The sequence below is a fragment of the Vanessa tameamea genome, chromosome 24 (assembly GCF_037043105.1).
Source record: "Vanessa tameamea isolate UH-Manoa-2023 chromosome 24, ilVanTame1 primary haplotype, whole genome shotgun sequence".
Classification (NCBI taxonomy): domain Eukaryota; kingdom Metazoa; phylum Arthropoda; class Insecta; order Lepidoptera; family Nymphalidae; genus Vanessa; species Vanessa tameamea.
This window is the reverse complement of record NC_087332.1, coordinates 7,439,673-7,453,589: the sequence shown is the minus strand read 5'-3', so window position 1 is coordinate 7,453,589 and position 13,917 is coordinate 7,439,673. Positions and strand designations below refer to the sequence as shown.

The 13,917-nt window shown below is 30.7% G+C and overlaps 1 protein-coding gene across 1 annotated transcript in view; it reads left to right on the top strand.

The window, feature by feature from the left end:
* Positions 1–13,917, top strand: part of LOC113396047 (homeobox protein HMX3-B-like) — a 30,559-nt gene that overhangs the window by 12,668 nt on the left and 3,974 nt on the right. The window contains exons 2-3 of the mRNA XM_026633819.2: positions 1,333–1,647; positions 12,756–12,859. Of these exons, the coding sequence (XP_026489604.1) occupies positions 1,364–1,647; positions 12,756–12,859 (388 nt within the window). The 5' untranslated portion in view covers positions 1,333–1,363. The remainder of the gene's footprint in view (positions 1–1,332; positions 1,648–12,755; positions 12,860–13,917) is intronic.

Sequence of the window (13,917 nt, the reverse complement as noted above, 5' to 3'; positions counted from 1 at the left end):
CCGGGTCGGAATTTAGCACCTCGGACCTGAGAAGAACCGGCGAAAGAAACTCAGCGGGATATATATATATATATATATATATTTTTTAACCATTTTCCATGTACAGTGATAATTATATTTTAGTTATTTGAAGCAGCATACATATTCTTACTGTATACCAATTTTTGTAAAGATTGGTTCAACCGTTCTTGAGTTATAGCGGGACATACGGACAGACAGAAATTTCAAAAGTGGTAAATTGATGTCAGTGACTCATAAAACGAATATTTATGACGAAATTCGACAAAAAATTGAGATTACCTTCGTCTATAGATTCTGACGATAAGAAATATAAATAGCTCCTTACTTACTTACTTATCGCTAAAACATAGTGTTTAAGACGTTATATTCCTTGTGCTGGCTCACTTATTTTTCATCTTCAACCTTGAATACAGTAATGCAACTGTATTCAAGGTTTTGTCAATACTCTTTAAAAGTAGAATTATAAATCACTGGATGGTAACCCAAACAAGTCTGAGATAAATGTCAAAGTTGTAAGACAGATAATAAAAGAATAATTAAGCTATCAGTACAGACAGACTCTTCAGATTTATATAGCAGTATAGATATATTGTTAGTTGTCGTACGCGGTTCCCTCGCGTTTTAGGAGTCGGTCGTCAGGTATGATCAGTATGTAGCCTATTTCCTACCTCGGAGATCAATCGCTCCATAGCAAATTTCATCAAATTCGGTTAAGTCGTTTAGTAGTGAAAGAGTATCAGATAGACGGAGTTACTTTCTCATTTATAAAATTATTTATATCGATATTTTATAATATTGAATTAGAGTTGAGTCGAGTTGAGTTAATAAATTATTTAATCATGACTCAGCTAGTTTTTAATAATATACATATATGTCAATTAATTGATTTAATCTATTGTAATAAAATTGGAGTGTCTGTTTGTAATATTAAATTAACCGTTTTTTACTAAATGCATATGTATGTACACGGTACATATAACAAAATAACATTTTGTTCAATTTGTGTCTGTCTCTCTGTCTTTCTGTTTGTTCTGGCTAATCTCGGGAACGGCTGGACCGGTTTTGATGGGACTTTCACTGGCTAGATCGCTGATGTAATAAGGAGTAACTTAGGCTACAACAATATTTTTTTTGTTAAATTCAAACGCGTACGAAGTCGCGGGCACAGCTAGTTGTTAATATTTCTTACAGCTCAAACATAATAAGCAACAAATCAGGGTTATTTAACAGAAAGAAATCAAAATAAAGGTCGTGTAGTTACTCTAATATAAATGTATTTTTTAATTGTTTAATATTTCATATATCTTACAGGTCACAACTAAACGATGCGCTGAGACCCAAAATGGATTCCCCCGTTTCATCCCAAGACAACGACATCGAAGTGAACGTCGTATCCGGAGCGAGCAGCCCCGACATCCCTTCTTCCCCTTCTAGAAGAGACCAGAAGAGCCCATTTTATGATTTAAAGAAAGATAAAGAAGAGAAGGCCACTGGCAGTGCTCCATACACGAGTTTCTCTATAAGTTCTATACTTAATCGGGCTGAACCTAGAAGGGAATCGAACGTTCTAGAAGCAGCGTTAGCCGCTAATCATTTCGGCAGCGCCAATGATGCTATGCTATCGAGGTAAGTTTTAAAATCTTTTTTATTGACTTTGGTTTAGAATACAACTTAGTTAAACCAATTTTGACAAGTATATTGTTACTAGAATTCTAGAAGTTTCTGGAAGCTGACGTCACTGAATGTTATAAAAGAGAAAAACATTTTTTTGGGATATTTTTGAGGTGGCAAATTATATTGCGAACAAAATATGCAGATGATAACCTATGTAGGTATGCGAAAATGTCTTGGGTGTTTCTGCACAGGTAATTGCACATACAAAAGGGTGTCTAGTGTAGTCAGCATGGTTGAGAATTTATTTACAGTGTGAGGACGGTTACTCGTACAAAGCCACTGTCTGTGGCTAGAGATGAACACTTGCCATGGCGTTGTGTATTCCACTATCCAGCTTTTTATCAATAGACATAGCAAGACCGCAGATACGAATTTGACATCAAATCTAGAAATTAAAAAATGTCAAGGTTTTCTTCCAAAAAATCTTACCAGTTGTGAGTAAAACCTTTTTTCTGGTGCCCGATCTCTCTCTGGTCATGTCATATTACCGTCGCTGACAATAAAAGTCAGGAACAACTAAATTTTTCATAATCAAACTCATTGGTATTCATAACTAAGAACTCTCCTAACTTAATAAGTATATTCAATATTTATATTGCTATTCCATTAAGCAAATAAAGTAGCGATGAGTTACTTAACTAACGACGTAACTTCAACTTAGTTTAAGAAGTAAGCGGCTATTAGTATTGACCGGTTAAAAGTGCTGCTGTTTATGGCTTAGTAATTTAATTCATAAGTCAAACGTAAAAAAAAAAAAAAATTGGTACACAAACATTATATAATTATTCACCTTGAGATTAATTCAGATAAAATGATTTATAATATATTTAATGCTAATTTGATTATAAGTACTATTAACCAATACACGATAATTTCATTACAATTAGTGTTACTTCTTTAATATATATAAAAAAAATGTATTTATATATTTTTACACAGGCGATTATATAAATAAAACTTTTTAGATCTTCTTATATTCACAGAATGATTTAAAAAATAATACGATTTCAAATTGAGAATGTTTATAACTTTTTGATCAAAACATATTTTATCTAAAGTTATATATTATTAGGGATTAACAATGAAAATTATTATAGTTTAAAATCTAATACAGCATAACTGCTCAATGTAACTGTGAACTAGGTAATTGTCATCTACTGAGTCGATTGAAGCATCTTGCGATGATCGAATATGCTTCGTTTAGACGACTTGATTGCAAATTAAACTTCGAAATTTGTCATCGAGATTGAAAATGGCTACTAAGGTTCGTGACTAAATTAATTGTTTGTTTCATAGGCACGGGTTAGTATAAATGTAAATATACTTTATTCAAATAATATAGTTATATTTCAAGGTTAATTTCCTTATAAAACTATATTATAATGAATTACGATTAATCATTGTTTATTTTATTATTTAAAACCTTCCAGTAATTTCCACGTAATAACAGAGAGATTGAAATATTTCATTGTAAATTAGAAATAATGAAATTATCACAGAGTCTATTAAAATAATATCAGGACTAGAAAACAATATATAGCATGGTAACAAAAAAGTCTTACGCAAAAGTAATAGGTAATATTTCGTTTTCTATTAAACTGTATATAAAAATATTATTATTTGAGATGGTAATTAGTAAAAAATCTCTCACTGCGTGAGCTTTCTTAGTAGCTTGGTATACCAAGTTGAACCAGTATGGGGTATCTATATAACAGATTTTCAAAGATACATGCTGGATTCATGCGAGCAAGCACGAGATGAATCAAAAATAAATTTCAGTCTACGATTTACGATGAGTGATATCAATTAATATTATAATTTATTATGTATTGACTTCAGTTCAAAGGTCATTGAACTCATTCGATTCGATGAAAATTATTCGAATTGGACATCCACTCAGCTTGCTCGATTTACTAGCATGTTTAATTGTGCATGATCGATTCGATAATTTAAGCTTAGTTAAACGTCTAATCGATCTAATCTTTGTCTATTAATTATTAAACGACAATATCCGTCTGATAAAATGAGATGCTCGTATCTGTATTTATATTTACTACATAGGCTTCCCTCGGCTCTAATAATAATTACTTATCTATATTTTTATTTTTTTCTACAAAGACTGCTAGGTATAAAGATAGACTTTAAAAACAAAACCTTACCCAAACAATTTAAATATGAATTATAATTGACAACTAAGAGTCGGTATTGCAACAAGGACATTTAAGCGTTTATATATATAAAGATTTTCTTTACATTAATAGTACAAAATATGCTTAAATATTTTATTTCAATTAAAATTATAATGCACTTAATATCTATGTTGAAATATATATTTAAAAGATAAATTCCTTACTCGCTCAAGTCACTCGCCCGTTTAAACGCACACGATCGATTTGGTAGATTAAGCCCAGTAGCGACCGCGTTGGTCGGTTCCGATCATGATCCGATGGTATACCACTACAACTTTACAACTAACTTCATTCAAATCGCCCCTCAGTTAGTGGAGGGTTAATTATTTAAAGCGTTCGTGTTTCGATTTTTGAATTTCGTTTAAAAGGAAAATGTTACAGATTAAAAATAGTTAAAGTACGGTAGTTTTAATAACGTTATTATAACGAAACTTATTTAGAATTTGCAACGTTATTTTTGTAAATACATATAGAAAATTATTATGAATTTTTAAAACAACGTATTAATAATTGTACTTTGAAGTTTTATTGAGAGAAAATGTAATTAAGGTCAGCTTAAACTAAACAAAAGAATATTAACATAAGACTTAATGCGTAGTTATTCCAAGAACATAAAATGTTTGATAATAGATAAACGTGTTATTAAAATTATTATTATTGGGAATTAAGATTTTATTTCTCTTGTGCCTGTAATAACTCGGACACCCTTCAAACTGGAACACAACAATAATCAATATTTTTGTTTGGTGGTAGAACATGTCATGAGTAGGTGGTACCTAATTAGAGGGGCTTGCACAAAACCAAATAAATATAAAATTTAATTAAATGATATTGGACTCTTGCGAACTCTTTCAAATCATTTTACAAGGCTAAATTAAATTAAAAGTTACCCGTGGTTCGGAAGTTAGATCCTAACGAAAAGAAGTTACAGTTCTTCCGACAGTTACAATACGTGGGTTAATTAAATATAATTAAATTATTATTAATTCAGCATTAAAATCTAATGGTTACTCCGTGTATTAATCAGCATATAGCCAATTCTCAGCTAAACTCATATTTAAAAAAAATACTTTATAATAATTTGATATCTTAGTCAAAACTAACATTCTTATCCAAGAACCCCACACATACACACAGTCTCAAATCAAATAATTCAGGAAAGGTATTCCAAGAGACGTGTAGGAAGTTCGTAATCTTTGTAACCCTCGTCGTATAAAAACAAGCCTACAATCCATTTAATCCGTATGAAGGAAACATCATTACCCCATCTAATCAAGGGTTACAAGTAGTTTCCCCTTTATGGGGTAAAAACGGACCTTTTATCTAGGTAGAATCGCAGTTGGTTTTACGCAGCGGCCGACAAGACTACAAATTGGCCTTGTAAACAACTTGATGGAGGTTTGACGGTCTGTCTTGATTATTTAGATTGGCAACATTTCGTAACTTTGGTTATACATACAAATAAATAAATTGTAATGTACCTCATAGTTTTATAATTTGTAATGTATTTAGATATTTTTTATTTATGGATATAGTAACCCAGAAACCTTTCAAATCTACTGTTGCTAAAATAAATAAAAAATTAATAAATATTCAAAATTGGAAACAGTTACAAAACTACACAAGTAAAATGGAACGCAATAAACTAATTTCATTTGACTGTTTGTGTGTCAAAAATTAAAGCTAATAAAAATAAATTTAAACAACTAAAATGCTTTAATAACATTGTAAACATAATTAAGATTTTAACAGCAACTCGTGAAAGCAAATTAAAACAAACGAGAAACAATAAATTATCATTAATTATGTCACCGACAATCTAAATGGCAAGAATTAAACATTTAAAGTTAAAGAATATTGTCTTCATTTTCCACCCTCTAGTCTTAATTACGCCTACAGTGACGGCGGACATTTTGTTTAGCGTTGTAAACAATCTGTCATTGTTCGCGCCATTATTGTTGACATAAACTTTTTTTTTTTAATTCTCTATACTTTAGTATTTTACTTTATTCTTGTCCTTTTGCGTTTTTTCAAATCGGCTAATTACGTAACTTAAGATGGAAAAGAAATTGATTAAAAGGATTAGGGCCATTATATTTTTTTTATTTGGGCCGATTTTGTTTGTATTTACTTTTATAAAGAGTTTCGATAGGCCGCAGGGTAGATTTTGTCAATATTGTAATATTTAAGGGGCCTGTAAGACGATGGAACATCAGATATTTTGTTGAAAAACATTTTGAATGTTTTTTTTAATTACTTCTTAAAAATCTGGCCTTTGTCTTTATGTATATATTTTTTAAATTTGTAAGCAAGATTTTAATTTGTTTTTGTTTTATTGTCTTTAACTGTGTTCTTTGTTATCTGTACAATAATAAAGTTTTGATATGGCAGTATATTATTGTCTTCGTTATATTTTAATAAAATCTTATGTTTAAAGAAAGTTTTATGTTATCTTTGTTCGAATGCTATGACACATTAGCACAACATAAGCTCACTTTCACGTTTCTATACATAGTACGGCTACATGTAGTAAATTTATAAAATATAATACTAAAATTTCATGAATGGCTTTCCTTACGCCATAAATATAATGGAATCTTTTGATAAACACCCTTATTTAAACACCTAATAACAGAAAATATGCTGCACCCCAAATCTTGGTATCTTTAGGGTGAGTTACTTGCCCTTCTTAAGTATAAATAACTTAACGATTATTATGGCATAAGTTATGGGTTTAAGCGATAGTGGTACTTAGTATAAATTAAAAAAAAAACTGTATAAATGTAATCACTGTGTACGATTAGATTTTAGCCAGCGTTTAGTACTTGATAATATCTTAAATAATTTCATATTTACGTGTCATTAAACACATTTAAAACATGTAATCACAGAGTTCGATATTATATTATTATAAACAGTCTCTTGCAATATATAATGTACTACTATTATTAATAACATTAAGTGCTTATAATTGAATTAAAATGCATAATAAATAGTTACTGCAAAAATCTTGACCGCGTGGAATGGTAGCACCATTTCCCCGTTGAGTCACAATTCCGATCCTCTGGGCTAAAAGCGAACCAGCCCACCTGTCACCAGTGGAGGCAATAAGGCGAGGTGTTATACTTTTATTATTAATAATATTAAAAAAAAAACATGTGATTTATTTTTTAAAGAATTATGAACATTGTGACCTTATCTATATACAAATAAGGATTAAAAATAGTTACTGTATAAATAATGCACAAGAAAATTGGTGGCGAGATTGCTGGCAGCATATCCCTGTTGATAATAAAATTATATATGTATATAATAAATATACTCTGATAATTATTTAGTAATTCTAGGTTTTATAATTAAAAAAATACGGTACATTTTTATTTCCGCTCCGCCTGTGTTCTTAAGCCCTATCTCAACTAAGTATATACCGAGGGTAGGAACCCACTTTCTTATCCCTTAAGAGAATTTCAGATTCCATTTTTGTTTTCTATTGAATACCTACGTTTTTTTTTTCCTTTTTAAGATAATATTCTGTAAGCTGATACGGGATCAGTTGGTAGTCAGGTAAATATGAATTATAATTTTGTCGATCAATTTCTATGAATATTTATGCGTTCCTGGTAGATTATTTATGCTTTTTTGTATCATTTTTAATTTGGTTATCTTTTTCAAAATCGAACGTGTTCCATATTTAAATATTTCGAAAAATGTAAATTAAAAAGGTCCCAAGTATTATCACTAATAATAATAATTAAAGCATATGATAAAAAATCGCATACTTGGTACACTTTGACTTATTTTTTATCGTTTGGATAGGCGGATGGCCAAATGGGCATACCATAGACATTATCTCTCTAAGAAATATTGAACATTATTTACAATGCGCCACCAACCTTGGGAGCTAAAATGTTATATCCCGTGTGCTTGTTACACTGGCTCACTAAAGTTTCAAACCAGAACACAAAAATACTAAGTATTGCTGTTTGCCACCAGCTATGACTGCGGGTGGTACCTACTCATAGAGACTTGCACGAAACCATACCACAATGTAAAAATAATTGTACAGATTATAAAGACATAACTTATTGAGAAAAAAAAATATTTTCAATTACATAGTACTTGTATTAAATTTATAGTCTTGTAATTGGGACCGTCCCAAAACAAATATTGTATAAAAATGATTATTTTTTTTTAAATTTTTTTTTCTCTAAATTATTTCTGTATCTACCACAAGAATAAATTTGACCATTTTTAAACATTCTCACTCTCACTATTAAAAAATAGAAGATATAACTGCAAATTAAAGCAATTGATAGAAGATAACTTCTATTTAAGAGAAGACGTACCTCACTCTTGGGACATTTAGACTGTTAAAGCAACTACCACTCGTTTTCAGCCGCCGCTGATCTTGTTCAATTTCCAAGATAAAGCTGATGTCACAGAACATCACAAAATAAATCAATGCATAAAATTTACTACGATCACATTGTGGAAGAACAATCTAGAAAACATACTTATGCATTTGTAATATTTAATGGTAAGAATATACAATAGAATAAACAAATATAACTCACCGAAAATGGTTTACGAACTCCATTACACAATTGCCCTAAGAACTCTTTTTAAGTAAAAAGAATACGCTAATTCGTATTTCGGAGGTTAACGTGAGCAAAAAATATATATTAACAATCTCACGGAATGTTTTACTAAAGAGAAATGTATAGAGAATTAACTCGGCACGGCTTTACCAATGTGCTGCGGAGAACTAAAAAACTAAGTGTTCTCATTGTAAACTAACAACACGAGCAAAAAGGAAACGTTTACCAAGAGGTTTCAGAACACAAAGAGAGTTTTTAATATATGTCCCGTACAAAAGAATATCAAGCCTCCATGCATCTCTATTTCAAACATAAAAGCCTAAACCTATTGTGGGATCTATGAAGTCTTAGCGCTGACTTAGTTTCAACAAAATGTAACCGAAAAAACGAGACGCGGAAGTAATGTTAGCGTATTTTTTTTTTTTTTATTTAACTATGAACAAGGAATGGCTCACATTATATGACATGTTGATTATGGAGGATTGGATGTGGAAATTCAGCCATGAACGAATGAGGTTTTATTAGATAGTGTTGATAGTGAAAGAAGAAGTTTCATACACATAATCTTGTGCTGCAGCTGAGCTGAATAAATGACGTCATAATTCATTGATGACAACGATATATCTATGCGTTTACTGTCCCAGAAGGTATTAAAAGGAGAAGAGACTCTTGGTTATCCAAGCTAGCCAGTGGATTTTTCGCGAATTGTGCCAAATACTATAGTTAGGGAAGTTATGCTTCGCTTTAATAAGATACTTTGGACAGTAAATATATAAAAATAGTTTAAATAATAGTAACATAAATATATTTACTGTTTTACTAAGTTAACTACAATAATTATGATGATGTCTTTTGTAATATTTATTATATAATTCATTAGTGTTCGCAAAAATTGGACTCAAAATTTCAATACAATTACATTTATTCTTTAATATAAAAAATGTTCCATTATAAAAGAATACTAGTTATATTCTATTGGCATTTAAGCAATGAAAGCTGTAGACACCCGTTGAATAGTCGTTACGAGGCGTATTGTCGTCTGTAACCTAGGAAATAAGTGAAAAGATATCTCTGAGAAGCTTTTAAACGCGTCCGAGAATACCTCCCTATCTGTAAAACCAACAAAAGACTCCCGTGTCGCTTGCACGGACAACAGATACAACTAAACACTTTATGCTATAAAAGAAAGTACAAACGCCATTATTAGTAACAAGCGTAGAGTGTCGGGCGGACGCGCCGCGGCAAAAAGAGTGAGCGGGTGACGCGCATCGATTTTTATACCCCTCAAGAGAGGCGGGGTCATGAGCCGGCCAATCAGAACGCGGTGAGCCGACCAATCACGGCGTGGCTTCTTCCTTTCCGCTTTTAAAGGAAGCAGTACTTTATCGAGTAATGGAATTTCAGTTTGGAACTTCTCTGCGGGGATTAAATGCGGGACCGATGCAAATTGGTAATGTCCCGATTCTTTTTTTTGAGCTATTGAGTCTTGAGTTCCGGTCTTGGGTTTGATTTTAACGATATATCTGTTATGTACACTTATCTATATTTCTAGATTGTCATTTGTATTATTGTAATAGAGTTCATTTGTTGCTCGTTCCATATGATTAAGAAATATAAAATATAAATAGTTCTATTTATCAATTAAAAATAATGACGGTGTTTGCAATTATCACTTGAGTTACTAATTATTTAAGTTTAGTATTCTTAAACATATAAAACGTTATTTGATAGGAAAGAATCGTTATAGTCGCGTTCACGCTCAGTTGAGTAACTGAGACAGTTATTTGAGCAAAATATACTTACAACCAAGTTTAAGCAATACTTTATTGCTTGTTTCAAAAAAGTTTGTCGTTGAAAATCTTTTCTTAATATCGTTAGTGTTAAAAATATTAAAATAATAATATATAATCCGATCATTAATTTACATTTAAATAAGATGTAATGTCACAGTCATATCTTCATGCTAAAATATAATCCATTAGTTTCATGACTGACTAAAATATAGTCGATAAACAAATAGAGAGGCCGCAATCGTTATTGTTTCGAATATCGATAAATGTGGCGTTCGATGCAGAGCGAGACAATGGCGCGGGATAGTGATGGGAGTTACTCAATATTATTGTTCTTTCGCTTAAAATAAACCCTATGCTATAAGTTTTTTACTTATATAAAACTATTTATTTATTTAAAGACTTTATTGACCACTACAAAGTAAATGGAGCAAAAGGCGGACTTAATGCCAAAAGGCATTCTCAGACAGTCAACCATTAGGTCAAACAGAAAACCATGAAAGCGGTAATAAATAATTGACAATATATCAAAATGTACAAATTATATATAAAACTATAGAAAAAACTTTGTTGTTTAAAAAAAAATACTAAAATGAAAATATAGAGTTTAGTTGTAATACTTTTAAGTTAACTTAATTATTACTTATTACTCAAGGTCACTCTGTAATTATCGTTAGATAATTTAATTTTTAAAAATGATTTAGACTATCGATAGTCTTAAAAATCAATATTATATTAGAATTTATTCTACTACGAACTGGGACCATGAACGGTAAGGCTACGGCGTAGATTCCGTAGCGTCGTAGCTCGTAGACTTTGTAGACTATTCAAAGAGTCTCTTGCATTTTCCAGATATGATTTTAAAAAGTCATACTACTTTCATAATTTATGTATTACCTTTATATTTTCATTACATTTATATCTGATAACTGTTTAAATAAAGACATAATTATTTTTTAAATAAGTTAATTTTTTTTTCATAATTCTGCCTTGATGGACTTATTATTCGTTAAAGCATTACTTAAATAACTATTAGTTTAAGCCTTAATTGGAATTTTTATAATAGTTTAGTTTTAATTGTATTATATCAAGACCTTGAAATTGAAAATTAAAGTTAAGTTCAGTTAAAATTTACAATATTCAAGAGCGGAGCCGTCGCGGTAATCGCGATAATTAGCCTTTAATTCCGAATTATATAATTTTGTTGTTTGCAGTCAGACATCTTGGGTTAATGTGCAAAAACATTTGTAAATCATATAAAACTATGTATACATATCTATAATCATATGTTTTATTTTTACCAAGATAATCGGAATTAGAATTGAAATTAAGAAGGAATGCTGCCAGCATTTTTAACGTTCATGATTTGTAGAGTGTGGCCATTTTGAATTTCGAATTATTTATGTTATATATAAGTCTTTATTTTTTTTTAATAGTTAGGCAGATTGGTAATTGTCCTATCTGATGGTAAGTAGACACTACCACCCATATACATTAGCTCTGTAAGCATATAACATAAAAGCACTGAGATTGTATTGTTACTATAAAATAATTAGTTTTAGTTCAGACTTACAAATTGTCTGTCAACCAAATAGTCTTCAAATTAACGTACTAATTACGTTTAGAGTATTTATCGATATTTATCAAAATCAAGTTATATTACATCACTACCGCCAACACTCCCAAGAGCGCTCCAATCCTCTTTGTTCTCGACAATCGATAGTTATACATCGATACCTGATCGGCCCGTAAGCGAGCGGGCTTGTTTATGTCACTGGTGATTTTATATCAAACAAAAAAAAAAAAAAAACATTTTACTTTAGTGATTTATTACTTACACATTTATTTCTACTTTAGCTTAGTTTAGTTTGTTGTTTTGCGTCTCTTCCGTTTAAAAATAGAATAGGTCTTTTTTCAAATGTTGCCATAGAAAAATATATATATATTTTTTAATATTGTAAGGTTTATACTTATATTACATACATATATAATTGTATTTAATTAACATGATTTGAAAAAGAGTAACTACTGTTTCTTCTCGGTAGAATCTACATTCCGTAACCGGTGGTAGCTTCACTTAATATCATTTGTTAAATGACGATTCAAAAGTGCCTGTAAAAGCCTACTCGAATAAAGTATATTTTGATATTATACATGACTGAGTTCGATCGCGTGTTAGTTTGCCAATTGCCAATGATTCAAATTATAATAAACGTATAATAATGTAACATTTATTATACATAGGTATTTATCTAAACCCGCCCAGCCGTTGCGACATTGAGTAATAAATATCCTAATATTAAAAAAAGTCATTTATAATATTAATTGAATTATGTAACTATTATATTACGATGACAGATTGACAAATTGTTAACTTAAAAATATTTGCGTAGCTCATACATCTTTGTCGTATTTAAACATGAACAAATTCTGTTTATCATAGTTGCTGCTCTGCTGAAATTAATGTGATGACATTGTTGCAGACTCGGCCTAATATCGCAATGGAGTGCACTAGCTGGTCGGTACGGGGGCCTTGTTCCAGCCCCTTGGTACTGGCAGAGGCCTCACGAAAGGACACCACCTAGAGGTAATTATACAAGTCTAATTCACGAAACACTAATTTGGTTCAGCAATATAACCCTTATTAATAAAGTTTGAATTTTGTGTAGATCAATGTAGTGTCACAAAATGCTCTATCTCTTTTTTTCGAATGCCAAATTACTGGTGAAAGATAAAGAGAAAAACAGTGTGAAAATATTCACCCGCTACACAACATTTTGTTGATAACCCCGTTCAAGTTTATAATGTCACTATGTAAATGTATTAATCGCATTTGTAGAGGTAAAAAATAAATAGAACAAAACATATAAAACCTTAAACGTAAATCTCTTTAGAGTGTTGCTATAATGAAAAATATTGTAATAATTACAACGCACGATATAGTCACCACGGAACACGGTGACACCGTGAATGATGTCACCGTTACAAGGATTAGCATTGCTACGGCCTCGGCGTAATCAATTGTCGCGTACTGTGATTTGTGAGGCTCGGATTACCATTTTGGAGCCAGAATGTAACTCATAGTATATTTTTGTTCTCAAGCCTAGATGTCCCAGTGGTTAAAACATATGAGTCTTAAACGAAGATTGTGGCTTTAAGTCCGGAGAAGCATGTTGATAAGTTCAGCCGTAGCCGCTTATTTTAAAAACGGGCGAGATGTGAAAACAAGATATTATATATCTTTAAGTACTGGTTTTAAAAAATGTGATTCGATAAAAATGAAGACAAAATCGTGGCTGAATTATTTACTCCTTTGCAAAAAATAACTTTTTTTTATTATATTTAAACGAGCTAAAGCTCCTTTAATTCTCAAGTTATGTTATCATCTGTGACCTTGATTTTATTCAGATGAACCTGCAAGGGTGTCACTCATTTTATAAAATGAATAACATAAACACAATTAAAATATATCGCATATGAAAACCAACGATATATTCAGGTATTGTGTAATGAACCTTATTTGTTATAAGATAAGATTTAATTTTTTTATTAAATACGTTTTAAAGTAAAAAAATGATCTCTATGGTTAGTATCAGCTGACGGTATTATGTTGCAACATCGATTTTGTATAAACCTGATGATTTT